Source organism: Numenius arquata, chromosome 11 (genome assembly GCF_964106895.1).
Source record: "Numenius arquata chromosome 11, bNumArq3.hap1.1, whole genome shotgun sequence".
Classification (NCBI taxonomy): domain Eukaryota; kingdom Metazoa; phylum Chordata; class Aves; order Charadriiformes; family Scolopacidae; genus Numenius; species Numenius arquata.
In genome coordinates, this window is record NC_133586.1 from 14,475,870 (window position 1) to 14,491,150 (window position 15,281).

The 15,281-nt window shown below is 35.0% G+C and overlaps 1 protein-coding gene across 2 annotated transcripts in view; it reads left to right on the forward strand.

Annotated features, from left to right (window-relative positions):
* UNC13C (unc-13 homolog C) overlaps positions 1-15,281 on the forward strand; it is a 152,835-nt gene that overhangs the window by 11,505 nt on the left and 126,049 nt on the right. For both annotated transcript variants that reach the window (XM_074156744.1, XM_074156743.1), the window contains exons 2-4: positions 6,191-6,213; positions 6,748-6,812; positions 14,288-14,366. In XM_074156744.1, coding sequence (XP_074012845.1) covers positions 6,191-6,213; positions 6,748-6,812; positions 14,288-14,366 — 167 coding nt within the window. The remainder of the gene's footprint in view (positions 1-6,190; positions 6,214-6,747; positions 6,813-14,287; positions 14,367-15,281) is intronic.

Genomic DNA, 15,281 nt, shown 5'->3' on the forward strand with positions numbered 1-15,281 from the left:
AAAATGATCTCTGCATTTTATTCCCTACCCTTGCTCTGACAAGCCAGAGACTGGCAGGAAAGCCTGGTCTTCAAGAGGACTGTAGTTTTTTGAGACCACCAAAGATTAAGAAGAACTAGTATCATACCATGTTCCATAATTAAATAGTTCTCTTGATAGTCAATAATTTATTCATTTAGAGGTAAGTTTCAGAAGTTGGTAGAAGTATCTAGTAGCTGTTGAAAGACAACAGAAAACAAGACCCATTAGAAGTCTAATGGGACTCAATTTCTAAAGACCAGAGATGTTTTTAAAGCATGTCCTCTTGTTTCAGATTTACATACTAGTTTATTAATAAAGACACAAATGCAGTTTTTTATCTTCCCCAAGCTGACCTCCTGTTTTGGCTCTCAATGTATCCACTAGTAATTTTTCTACATCACTGCTAGTAAAGTGCTAGCAGCAATTCTTCTATTTCTCCTGTCAACCAAGCTTTATTCAAGTTTGACCTTCTCTTTGTCAGACAAGCATCGCTCATCTCTTATGATGCGCTAGCTTTAATATTATCTTTCAAGCATTATACAGTATGTCTTCCTAGAATATGGTTCAGCAACACAACACACTCTAGGCTTGCACACTGTAATATTCTATTCTGTAGTGATAATAGTAGCTTCTGGGTACAGCATTTATTATTTTAGCATGGCTTAATTTGTGTTATTGTTTTGGACAAACAACCTACTACTTTAATGTGCTGCTTTTATTTGACCTTGGTTTTCATCCTGTATTTCTTGTTCTTAGCAATATATACTTATTAGAATTGTGCAGCTCAGACTACAAACTACTTCTGACCATGGGTACTTTACACGTTATTTCCATGGAACAGCTGTATTGTTATCTAATTCCAGCAAGTATTATGTCCAAAGGGTTTGCTTCCAGGAATGACGTAATTATCACTCAGTTTGACATTCTTACAACTGTTTTGCAGAATTAAAGATTAAAATGGTACTTCGAGAGAATAATGAACTTTAAATCTTTTTCCAATTTGTTGTTATAAAAAATCAAGGTAGTATATGTAATACCATTTTAATGCTAGGGTTTCCTAACAGTTTAGATTTTTATGAGCTTATTACAGTTATTGTGTTATGATGGGGGGGTGGTGAACTAAATTTTTGCAGTCTTTAAAGAAAGAGAAGCGTATTAGGATGATGCTCTGCTGCTTAGAAAAATGCAAAAATTAAATAATGACAAATGGCTTGAAGAGTGCTTATGACTGAAGGCGGGGCGGGGGAGGAATCTTCTGAACTTCTTTGATATAAATATCTGTGCTGACTGATGAGGCTATTGTCCAGTTGTATTTCTGATGGTATCATAAGCTAAAAAGCAAAGGTCTGTCTTCACATTTATATCTTCCTTGCTAGTTTATCTTTCATGGTGGAAGAGTCTGCCTTTTCAGCATCCTTTAGAGATTTTTTTCCTAGGAAGTTTGGCTATAGAAACTAGTTATCTTCTATGATGAATTCCTGTTGTTTGGTAAGTTACGGGGGGAACACTGCTATTAAAATGGATAAATCAGTCCATGTGTTAATTTGAAAACAGTTGATTGAAGTGTGAAGTTCAACTTTTATAAGATCTATTAGTTTTCAGACTGAGTTTGAATAGTAGTTATGCAGTGTTAATAAACCCATGTTGGTAATTTTACTTCTTCTCAACACCTTTAAACTGATATGTGGACAGAAAATAACTTGGGGGCTTATTTGAGGGCAGCTGAAAGAATACCAAATAAGCCTCCCTCACTGCACATGCCCCCATCTGGGGACTAACATCAGTGGATACTTGTGAACCATTTTCAACAGAAGCTAGGATTTAGTGGGTATGTTGAACGTTACACAGCCTTTTAATATCTGGAACTTCTTATTAATGGAACCTTAAAGACTAATTTTAACCAGTGAATATTTTTAATTTATTGTTTATTTAAAGGTTTATGTCTGTTTATGGGAGGCTTAGGGAGTTGTAGTAAAGAATCATAGAATTGTCTAGGTTGGAAGGGACCTTTAAGATCATCTGGTCCAACCATCAACCTAACTCTGACAAAAAAAAAACCATCACTAAATCATGTCCCCCAGCACTATGTCAACCCGTCTTTTGGAAACCTCCAGGGATGGTGCCTCAACCACTTCCCTGGGCAACCCATTCCAATGCTTAATAACCCTTTCAGTGTAAAAATTTTTCTTAATACCCAATCTGAACTTCCCCTGGCACAACTGGAGACCATTTCCTCTTGTCCTATTGCCTGTGACTTGAGAGAAGAGACCAACCACTGCCTCTTTGCAACCTCCTTTCAGGGAGTTGTAGAGCGATAAGGTGTGTCCCCTTAGCCTCCTTTTCTCCAGGCTGAACAACCTCAGCTCCCTCAGCCTCTCCTCATAAAGCTTATTCTCTAGACCCCTCACCAGCTTCATTGCCCTTCTGTGGACCTGCTCTAGCACCTCAATGTCTTTTTTGTGGTAAGGTGCCCCAAACTGGACACAGTACTTGAGGTGAGGCCTCACCAGTGCTGAGTACAGGGGGACAATCACCTTCCGAGTCCTATTCACCATGCTGTTTCTGATACAGGCCAGGGTGCTGTTGACCTTCTTGGGCACCTGGGCACACTGCTGGCTAATGTTCAGCTGACAGTTGACCAACACCCTTAGGTCCTTTTCTGCCATTCTTCCCCAAGCTTGTATCACTGCATAGAGTTGTTGTGACCCAAGTGCAGGAGGATTAAAGATAAGTGGTAAAGAATGGTACAGAGCTGGAAAGAACTTTCTAGCTAAGCAGGAGCATTTTAAAATATGGTTTGATAAAGAAGTGTGGTTTGCTAAATATTCCTTAAGTTTATCCTTTCCTTCCTAAAGTTTTTGTGTTCTGTCATTGATTCTTATTCTGCATAGAAAATGAGCTTGTGCGGAGAAATGTGATATGATAGCTGATCATCATGCTTTCCTTGCTCTAATTAATGATATGTTTACCTTTTCTTTTTCTTTGTGTTAGTCATTATAATTATATACATTTAAATGAATGTAATGCAAAAACCTTGTACCACTACAGTATCCTTAACTAAGACAGTTTTTTCTTCTTTTTACCAGTTACCTAATTAAATATAATTGAGTTTGAAACTATCAGACTGCCTAAAAGAAAACAAAAAAAAAAAAAAAAAACCAAAGGAGGAGGGGTTCCTTTTGCCTTCAATATTTGCCATTTGTAAATATAATTTTCAGTTGTAAGTAGCTAGATGATCATCCTACTCTTCATCACCCCACTGCATAGGTATATATATGGAATGCACTGAGCTGAAGTAGCAACAATTATGCAGCAATATCACTCCATGGATTTTCCTATAATCCTAGTAAAAGACTTTCCAGTTACCTAAAATGACATATGGTATAGAGGCATAACATGAAGGCTATACTTGTATTTCATAATGTAGTGAATTTTCACAGAAAATAAAAGGAGAAACTAACTGAAATAAAATAGGAAGTATCCCACAGGGTTAACTAAATGAAACCAGTGTTTACACTGTTCTTAGTACATTCATAACTTTTTTAGGTTAGTTGTTTGCCATAGAATGTGTGGATGACAGAAATGAGTTATATGAAGATAAGCTCTTTTAAGTAAATCATTGTCATTCAGCAGTATAATCTGAGATGTCTAGCCTTGTATCCCTGATTTGAAAATACATTCAGTGGTCTCTTACATAATCACAGGTCATTTCTTATCTATGTCAAGGAATGTTACTGTCTATTACTACTGTAGCCTAATGACTACCGAAGTGACTTGCTTGGTGACTGTACGCTTCCTGATTTGGTGCTCTCATAGACACAGAAAACACTTACACAGTTCAGATTATTTCACTCATGGTGAGTTCAGAAGAAGCAAGAAACAATGAAGTTTTCAAACTAATTTTGTCTCTGAAGATGCAGTCATTTCTTAGAAAAAAGAGATGCTCTCAAAATCTTGTTTTGGGAAATTTGCGTCAGTTGTCTGCTTTATGCAATTTCTATTAAAAAAAGAGGCCGTTAGACTGGTGCATTTTTTATATTTTTTTTTAAGTAGCAATTGCAAAGAAAAACAAGTTGAGTCAAACATGTAATTTTTCCCCTTTTTTCCCCTTCCTAACTTTTGATTGTCCTCTCCTTCCTAAATTTAGGCAAAATTAGGTTCCAGTAAAGGAAATGTAGTGAAATTAGATGAAGCTGGCTGAAACCCAAGAGAGGTAAAGAAAATTTCGTATGTCCATCTCTCATGCTCTGAAATACAAAATTCCATTTAATGTGGAAGACAAGTCTCAACAATTTTGTATTTTTTAATCTAACTTTCTAAACAACTGAATTAAACATATAGTTTGTGTGATTTTTTTTTTTTAGGCAGCTGGTAGCAAAGTACCTGCAAACTGTTTAAAAATTGCATTTCACATAAATAATACTGGGATTTAGATATCTATCTATCTATTCAGTCAAATTGTTTCAGTTGTCAAATTACCCTAATGTAGCTTGGTTTAGTCAAGAATTAATTTCTGAAGCAAAATAAAAATTCTAGTATTTCTGAAGGGAGGACATTGTGAAGTGAGAAAACACCAGAATAGTTAATGTCTCAGCAGAAAAAATACCTTAATGGATTTGTCTAAAACATAAAAATAACAATTGATGCTATGTCTGTTTATATTCAGGAGAACTATGAAAAGAATCAGTTCATGGCAAGCAGGTATTCTTGGTGCAGAGAGAAGCATTTACTCTATTTTTACAAAATTGTGGAATTTACTATCGGTAATAGTTTTAATTTAATATTCTGTGTAACTCAAAACATGTTTTCCTTGGGACAATAAACTGTAGCTTGTTCTTTTAGGCCTACTCTTTCTAAAAGGATTGTTTACCCTGGCTGTGAAAGAAAAGCTAAAATCTGTAGTGAAGCATAAGAAAATGGCAAATTTTGTGGTCTCACAAAGGAGGAGAGACTGTTGCTTTGTTGGGTTTTCCTTGGATTCAAATTTGGTGTTGTGGCATTGCTAGTACCTGGTAGCTCAATCCTCTTTTGAATAATACACAATCAGATACAATCTCACTGGTAAAATGTGTTTTGAACAACTTATTCCCAGTTTCTATTCTGCCTGTTCTTGTGTGTGTGCTTTGCTTCTTTTCTCTGATTACATAAGTGGCCTCTAAAATTACTGGCACAGTAAAGCCTTTTGGTTCCTTGGATTGTGAGTACTATACTGTATGCACCTTTACAGTTGCCAATATATTTTTCATATATGTGTTTGAATGTGATATTTTCTTGCAGATAAACTGATTTAGAAATGAAATGTGGCACATGTTTAAGGTGTATATGTTCATTTTTTCATGTATGTAATGTGGGATGTCTAAACATCTTAAAAATACCTGAACTATTTAAAGGGCCTGTAGAATTTGTGCTCCGTTTCTGGAGGAAAAATGGAAAGATCAGTAAGGTGACAATTAAAACAATGCAATTTCATGTATGCACTGTACTATAAAGCATGAAAAGAAAAGAGACACTTATTGGTGGAATAGTATATAAAAGCAATTTAAAATGTACTTGCATTTTAAAATTGATAAGAAAATAAAATAAGGGTAGTTTTTTCTGTCAGCAGATATTTTCTGACTGGTAGTAAATGTGGATACTTCACACTTTCACATTAAGCAATTTGAGATATGTATCATACCTTATACTTTCACAATTGTTGTTCTTCTGTTGACATTTGGGGAGTAATTTCTGTCATTTTATGAACAGCTGTGCTAGAATAGAATAGTTACATTTCAGGAGATTGAATTTTTTATTTTTTTTAATGTCCTTAGTAGAAACACTCATTTTCCTTGAAAATAGAGCATTATTTTTTCGAACACTGCAACTATATTAAATATATATTGATTAATATTAAAAAACAAAACCACCTAAAAATCATGTGGAGATGGGATGCAGTATATAAATTATGTGCTTAAGGGGCAGGTGTTCGTATCTACTGAGAAAAACTTTTTGCTTGTTTAAAATGGAGTGACAGAGGTCTTGTCACAATGGTACAGCTAAGCACAGATATTACTTGGGTTCTGCTCTGCGTTAGCAGATTAAAACAATGTTGGTTTTTTATAGCGTAAGATATTTTCTGAGAGACTGCTTTGTCTAACCTATATTCCCCTTCTTCCCAATTCTCTTTCAGATAGCGGTTCTGTGGATGAAAAGGTTTAAAATCACATATTTACTATAGGGATCATGTATTTTGTTGATGTTTGTTTGTGACTTATTTGACCTGTTTGGTTCCTTCATTTTAGTTGTGAAATTTGCATGTTTTTCCCAGCTTTCCACTCTTTTGTTCTCCTTTGAGTGCATTGCAAGTGTGTTGCATTTATAAACAGGAAAACCCTCACTGTTGTGCTTATCATAATTGCCAACACAGGGGTCTGCTACTGTCAAACATGATATCTGGGATTTTTTCCTCTAATTATCATCTACACTGCATACGCTATAGGACTTAAAGGACAACAATATTTGGGAAGCAGTAGCTTATCTTCCCATGGGTTCTTCCAGGAGTGTTTCATTAAATGCTGGATGCTACCAAAATGTATTCCAAATCAATAGTTAACTCTAGCTTTGGCCTGGAGCTGACCCTGCTAAACATTTTCATATTAGGTGTTGTATGTTTGATGCAGTTAAATTCTGTCCAAGACTTACTAATAGCAACTGAGTAACTGTACTTTTTTTTGGTCTTTATTAAAGGCTCGGATAGTAAGTGGAAGTTCCTTGGATACTTCCAAGCTTTATGCAGTCCAGGCATTTAGTGGGTAAGTACCAGCGTGACTGTGAATCTTGTTATTTATATCTGCAAATTAGTCTCTTAATGTTATAGTATTTTTTCTAAGTTTTGTTCTTATAAGAAATTGAATTATTTTAAAAAGAAGATAGGTCAACTGGATGACAAAATTTTTTACCACTTTGCATACAAAATAAATGCTCTTTGAAGCTTTAGTTTGATTTTATCTTCATTTTCATAAATGTGCAGTAATATAATAATATCAGTCTAATATTTGGAATCTAGAAGGTCAAGGGAAAAAGATCTTCCAGTTGTTGAGAGTGAGTGTGGCAGAAAGCCATACATTTTATTTGGTTGTCTCCAGTTATCTTACATCCAGTTCTAGGGATTCCTTCCTTTGAGGAAAATCTCTCCTTCCTATTTTGAATACCTATTTATTATTCAGGTTGGAAAGGAAAAAAAAAGTAAAAGCCATTGGTAAAATTTATCAATTATATTAGTTAACTACTTCAAAGGGATATTATCCTCTTGGTGGTGTGCTATGTAAGCACTGTTTGCTATAGCTATCCTTTGTTACAAAGACAAGGTGATAAGAACATATTACCTAATTTATCTTCCATCTTAGCATTTGTACATCTTAAAGGCTATACAGCAGAATCTAGATACTAGGAATCTAAATGGAAAAAAAACTTCACGTTTTGTTTTTTTCTTTCCTTTAAAAAGTACTAATTTATAGTGTACTTCTCTTGGCCGGCAAACAACACATTGCTTTCCCTTTGATCAGTTGTAGCTTTCTCCTAAGGTTGAAAAGGTCAAAAGTATCTCATTACTAAAACTATAAAAACTTTTGCCATGTATATTGATCAGCACTGTTTATTATGCCAAAACAACTACTCCTTCTTTGAATGGTATTTTCTAAGTGCTGTATCTCTACATTTTAAAAGTAAAACAATATAAGTGCTCTGAATTTTCTTTCATGAATTTCAGATACAAAACATCAGTATTTCTGTTTGAATTATATTGTTTGTTAACATGAAACTAGCACATCTGAAGCAACCTTTTTTTTTCTCTAGATTACTGATTTGAATACTTTTCCAGCAATATATTAGCCATAAAAACATATACTAAAACTCTCTATGCTGGTGTTCACATCATTCTTCTAATGGAATCATGGAAGGCCTTCATCAGAACATTGCAACCGTGCCAGCAAATTATGACAATAACCTTTTGATTTGTTGTGTGACAATTTATATTTGGAGGCTGCTTTGTTGAAAAAATTAATGCATATCAGAATCAGAAGACATCACAGAGGCAGCTTCTGGTATTTGCATATTCTCTTTGTCATATCTGCAAAGAAGGTATATCCTTCTTTCCTCTTTTGTGCTATGCCATGTCAATTCATTTTTAAACCCCCCATGAGTGAGCTTAATTATAGAGAGCTCATTCTGTCATATTGCTTGCGATCTGCAAAACTGGAAGATAAACAGTTTAACATCTTGTTAATGTGTAGGTTAGGAATAGCATTTTGTAAGCAGGCTCTGTGAGTGTAGGTACTGACAATCAAGTATTGGTATCTATGCATGCAGGAAGCTGCATGTGACTGTGCAGTTTTGCTGTATGCACTACTTTCCATAGCCAATTACTTAATTACAGTTTCCTAATAGGTGTAGGACTTAGAAAAGTAATGTACAAGAGTGTATAGAATTCTTGGGTTTTGTGGGTTGCACGCAAAATCTCATAGAAGTAAGGAGACCTTTTGCCACTGACAAGGACTATACAGACAGAAGTTGCTCCTTTTTATTCCCTCTCTTCCATTCACAGGTGAATAAATTCAAATATTGAATCCTCTGAGAATAAGGTGTGTCAGTCCCTTGCACAGACATTCTGTAACCACTGCATAGGATAACTTCAAATGATTGGCAGTAGCTCAATACTAGCTCACATTTTTAGAGTAAACCTTACTTCTTCTGCTGACAAAGTTTAGACTGGGGCCCTGCTTCCTTTACTGTCTGCAATATATTTGTGCAAGGTTCTGTTTTACTAGGCCTCCCTGAAAACAGTGATGTAATTTTAATTTAACTTCACATTCAGCTGAAGAACATTGACATCTCAAAGACCATAGCAGAGGTGCTCCAGCCCTCTGATCATCTTAACTCCTCCAACAGGTCCACATCTTTCCTGGGCTGAGGGCTCCAAGCAAACAGTCATCTTTTTAATGGTAGGAACTGAAACCAGTAAAGACATAAGTCCTTAGAGTCTCAATTTTTTTTCTATGATCTTTACTATGCACTGATTGAATGCTGGGCAAAGAAGAGGCAGGAAGTATTATTGTCTTATATGAGTTCATCTGGTCATTGATTCACTGCACAAAGGAAAGGAGATGCAGTTTCAAAATAGCAGTCCTTCCCTGAAGTCTGGTTAATTCCTTTAATCTCTTAAAAGTATTCTGGTGAATAAGCATGTATCTGTAAGAACTCTCTGCCATTGCCATAATTCAGCAATTAAAAATGTTGTGGACAAGTTGCAGAACCAGCTGATATAATATATAAACTTCTTGACCGTAGCTACAGAAACCAGAAGGAACTCTACAAACAGAAACAAAGGGATGCCTTTGAGGATTTTAATATGGCCAAAGGCAATTTGGGAATTTTCTGTGCAAAAGATTGTGTCAACGTGTACTTGATGCATTAGAAGAATTAGATGAAAATCCTTAAGATTGTAAATCTTTAAAAAGTGTCCACATTACACAAATGGATTTGAACTAGACTCTTAACTCTCCTTGTAGATCTGGCAAACTTCAGCAATAACTTAGTAGAACTGCTTAATCCTTGCTTAGCTTTTCAAGAATCCCTGTTTGAAATTTTACAAGTCAAGATTTATGTGTGATGATTTGCTGAGAGGTTCAAGACTCTTTTCATCTGCTTACTAGCTACTACCAAGTTCAATTAAAGTTGTCCTCTTCATTTTCAAGTTCTTGTTTCTCATGTTTCAGATCTGCTGTGTCTTTTGCCAATTTCTCTACTTCCATTTCATCCTTCCTTTTCACTCTGAGATGAAGTGTGCTCTAGTTGTCATCCACATCCAAAAGGAATTCACAGCCTCCTAGATTCTGTGTCTTTTCTGCACTTTTTGTATTGACTTAACTCTCCTTGGTTTATGTTTAACTGCCTTATGAAAGACTTTCTGATCCAGCATGTGGTGCAGAAATAAATTGTCTTGACTGTCATTGAAGAAGTTTTGATTTAGATGCTACCCAGACTCAAACATTCCCATATAGACCAGGAACGGTCAGTTATGTATTCCTGTATGTGCGTTTCTAAATCCATATTGATAGCACATCTGCAGAAATTATTAATTAATCAGAGGTGGAAATGTAGTAAAGCTGTTCAGCCATGATTCCATGATAATACACCATACTGAAAGTTCACAACTACACTAATATCTGGATTTAAAAGAGAAATTAAGGTTTTTGGTTGTTTTTTGTTTGGGTTTTTTTTTATTTTTGTAAGATACAGTCTCACCACCTTCATTAGGGTGTCATTGATGCTTCGGTATTGCTTTTTATCTGCTTTATCTCTTTTTGCTCCAGGAGGCTTATATTATTTTGATTAGATACTGTGATCCTATGATAATGACAACCACAGAGATGCATGTTGTCAAAGGAAACTAAGTGTAGTATGTTATTACCTCATCTGGTTCTAGGAAGGTCTCCATCCATCTCCATCTCCATTCATTGCAAATGAATTTGTCTTGTAGAACTTCCTATCTCCACCTTATAAATTCTCACAAGCTTTATGCAAATTGGTTTTTTTCTTTCCCTTGTTGGTCTCTTTTCATTATGATCATGTTGATACTACAGAAACCATTTACATAGTCTTCAAGGATAGCAGAGAGAATTCAAAATCAGTCATTGGTTTTATGGTATTGCAGCAGTTCTGCTAAGGGAGAATTTATTTTGAGAAGGTTGTTCGCATTTTTCTCTTCCCTGTAAATGTCGAGACCAGATTTTCCTTCTAGACAATTTTTGCAGCACTGTGAATACACCGTTGTTAGTGTTACTACTGATTTGCTCTGGGTGTGAAGGTCAAGAATATCAGCAAATGTAGTTTTAATGCTGTTTTGCTGATGCTAGGTTTTTTGTAGCTTTCAGGCCCTAGAAAATAATTTAAGTGTTGGGGGGAAAGGGGGTGGTTTTGTTTTTTTCAAAATTAAAAGAAAAAAAGAAAAAAATTGAAATGGTGATGCTTTGAGGCCACATCGCCCAAGGCTAGCATAAAATCATTTTAGTTGGCTAGCATCATCTCCCTGTAATGTGACAAGAAGCATGACAGGAAAAAGAAATGAGGTCAGAACTTCTTTGCAAGCAATTTTTTTTTTTTTTTTTCCAAAAGCTGAGATGACCCCAGAGGCCTGTTGGCACAATTTAGAGTATCTGTAAGTCTGCTTTGGCTTACATCTGGGGATGAAGCATTCAACAGATTTGGGATCAGAGGCGGAAGAGGGAGACTCAAAGTTGTAGTCACAAAGTCTGGTTCGCAGTCTCAGCCAGAATCTGAGCATCTGTCAATGTATCCTAATGTATGATTAATTCATATCTTTACTATAGAAATATCATTAAAAAACATACTTTCAAATTTTTCATGACATTAATATGCATACTCATTTGAGCACACAGTCTTTAAAAATTTGAGTGGATATAGTCCTTTAGCACAGCCTAGTCTACCCCAAAATTTTCTGACAGCTTCAGATTTTCTTCTATGGAGGGATTTGGCTTATTTATTTTTTTCATTTCATAATATAGTTTTTTTATCTCCATATTCAGACTCTTAATCCAACTTCCATTTTCAGAGAAAGTGCTAGGTATTTCTTGGGTGGCATTTTAATATACTAAGGACCAGGAGAAGCTCTAAATCCAGTCCTATAATTATTTTTGTAAGGCTGGTATTTTCTTCCAGAATTCATATACAACTTTAGATATCCAATTTCGGTTTTCTACTCCAGCAAGAATTATCTATTGATAGCCAAGTGTGGATTTGTGGGTCTTCAGACAATGTGGCTGTCTCATAATTATTTTCATTAACTTGCATGGTTCCATTTTTTATGTTATAACAAAAGCCACTGGCTACATTTTGTGATTATAATATATGCAGCAATAATACATTTCTTCTTCCCCTCCCCCCTAGTTCAGTCTTCAAAAAATTCATCTCCATTTTCATGAGATCAGACCAGCATTATAAGTTATGAAAGCTGCCAAGGTGTTTTATTTATCACATTTAGCTACAGAAGTTTAATTATACTATAAAACAGACTCATCTAATCTGAAATATTATATAATGCTAAGTTATATATATATATATATATAATGTATGTTCAATACTGAGTGATTTTAAAAAACCACAACAGTGAAAACTCACCTCTTCATTTTCATCATTATTTTCATCTGGAAATGAATTTACTTACACAGACTTTAAAGAATGGCTGTGATTCTTTCCAAAATTTTTATGCCTAGTAATGAAAAAAAAGAAGAAAAAGTATAAACCTCTTTATATTTAAGTGAGACATTTCAGTTTTTTAATGGCAAAAATACCAACATTTTTACAGTTATTTATTTTGATCAAATACAGGTATTGTGGCATGATGCCTTTAATAAAATTACAACTGTTAAATATTTATAATGTTACTATAACATAAACTGTAATTTTTTTAAGAACCATGAATCAGTAAGAATGAATATGTGTGGTGCCACAACTCTCAATTTGTAATTCAGTCCTCTAAAACTGAAGGCTAAATTTGGGGGAAAAAGGTTGTAAGTTTTTGACAGTTAAATATATCAATTATACAGAAAAGATTACCACAGTAAGAATCACAATTTCCAAACAGAGTTTTGAATATTTTAGTAGCGGAACTGTCTGGTTGTAGGGGCTGAAATGAAAACATAGTTGATGAAGTCCTCATCTGCAAAGAAATGGCACATGTGTATATACACTTGTGCATACATGTAGATCATCTGTCACATTCTTCACCATACGGGCTACCTACCAGTTACAGAACAGAAATCATGGCATGTTTTACTATTTGGAGTTGCATCTGAATTGCTACGGTAAACTGCCAGTTTAGAAAAAAAATTCAGATTTTATTGGAAGATATTATTGTTTTCATCAGCATTCATTTTGAGTGGTTTGATTATAGCTTTCACGTCCCATGTTCATCTGTAATGAAGAAGAAAGAATAATTTATCTTGAATGAACAGTGTGGGCCTGATGAACACTAGCAGGATCAGACTAAATAGGGTGTTATTGTTGCTGCTGTGACTAAGTGGAAATGATTTATTAAAATGTTTTTAAGCTATTCATGTGACTTAACTTTCTTCAGAATTTATTGACAGCCCAAATATTTGGCAATCTCTGCAAAGAATTTTTCTTTATAACTAAAGTACAGACAGGTGCAATCCAAATTATCTTAAAGTGTCATGTAACACCAAAAGTCAGCATAACGTATATCCAATTTTCTCTGGAAAATTGCACCAAAATTGCATTCTCCTTGCACTGAAAATGTATTTATCCTTTTCTCTCCTCTGTATCCTGTTGGGTTTTGGCTGACATTTTGAACTAATGAATTTGCCAGCTCCTGGTTTAGTTACAAACAAATAAAAAAAATCAGATCCCTAGTGGGTGAGTCCTGACAGTAAAACTCTAGAATAATTAGTTTACTGTTGTCTAGTTGCTGGCAGAGATGAAGTGAAACCAATTGATTGTGTAGGTTGACAGCATATCTGATTTAAGTGTCTATGTGTGAATCTAACACATCACTGTATTCTGTATTATATCTAAAGAGAGTCAAGGAAAATGGGTCAATGCAAGCCCTATTCAATACTGTGAAGCTGACTTGACCAACTGTAGGGAAAAACTTCTTGCTGCTGTCTTAGCTTGTTCATGCTACAGGCAGTTACAATATTTCAGGCACAGTGTGTCATACATGCACTGAGCTCTCATTTGAATACAGAGGAAAATATCCTAATGGGCAAAAGGTAAGAAATGTCATTTCACCAAAACTGGATGTTTCCAGAAAGTGTAGGATTATTTGTAGCATTCCTTTTAAATTCTTTGCAGAACTTAGAAAAATAATTGATTCTTATGTGACAGGTGTGTATCTTTTATACGTTATCTCGTCCTTTTACCTACAAATATCCTTTGGACCAACAATGATATCTTGTACAATGTTGGGCTCCACCTCAACTACCAGGTATACAAGTCCTTTTGATGGAAAGCTACTGTTGTAACTTTTAAAACCATGGTAAAAAGTTTTAGGAGGTATTAAGCAACCTTTCTGCTACTCTTTATAGTACTCTGTAGGTGAATGCCAGGAGAAAGCCACGCCAAGAACATTCTCATTAATTTTTCCTAAGAATTAGAACACTTACCTTTTTTAGCTGACAACTGCTAATTTTTATTTTAACTGTAAATACTGTTATTATAAGTCACAGGTTTTTATTTTCCTCTCCTACAGTGCTGGCCGTGGCCTGTATGGAATTGATAGCATGCCAGACCTGCGTAGAAAGAAATCTTTTCCAATTGTTCGAGATGTGGTGAGTAACTTCTGATGCCATGAAACTGTTGATTTGTTTGTCAGTTGTCTATATCTTTCTTGTAATTACTAATGTACATGTGAATGCTAGTTTGTCAACAATTTTTTAATGGGAAAAAAGGTATCTTGAGAGAATGGATTGAGGCCAGTAAAAGTCAATGACGCAGTTGTTGTACTAGATAAGTCTGAATAGCGCATCGAATACTTAGATGTTACTCGTGGAATCAAGTAATGTGCATTTTGTGCAATAATAAACTACCTATTCTTGTGTTGAATTAGCTTATAAAGACAGCTGTTATTGACTGCTTGGGATACCAACTGACTTGATTTATTATGGTACTGAAAGAGGAAGAAAGTTCCTTTTAAAAAGCAAGCTTGTTTCAGTATGAATGTTTTAAAGATTGATGCATACTCTTGGTACAAGATGAGGTATGTTATTTTAGCAGTCATTGTAGACAATAATAATCTGGGCAAATAAATTGCAGGAAGGTGAAAAGAACGGCAGTTCCTTTGAAATTTATTCTGACTTCCAGTCTAAACAAGACTAAGTAGAATCTGTCTGCTCTGAAGAATTTTAAGTGCCATTCACATTTCTCTTTTTCTTTTCCCAAATTATAGAATTCCTAATACAATAAAAGGCATATTTAGTATCTGGGGTGGTGAGCCCCTAAAACCAATTACTCATTGTAAAGAAAGGGAGTCAGCCAAAGCAAATGATTACTACAGTTATCTTTAAAAAAATCAATCTTTGCCAAATTATTGCTGAATGTATTCTCAGCTACTCTGTTCAGTTACTCTACAGGGATATACCATACTATCTGAGGGGTCACAAAGAGAGTGCAGAGCAACCATTTTAGATCAAGATTCCTTCTGAAATCAGTGAAAAATTGCAATTTATGACATAGTAGAGCCTTCA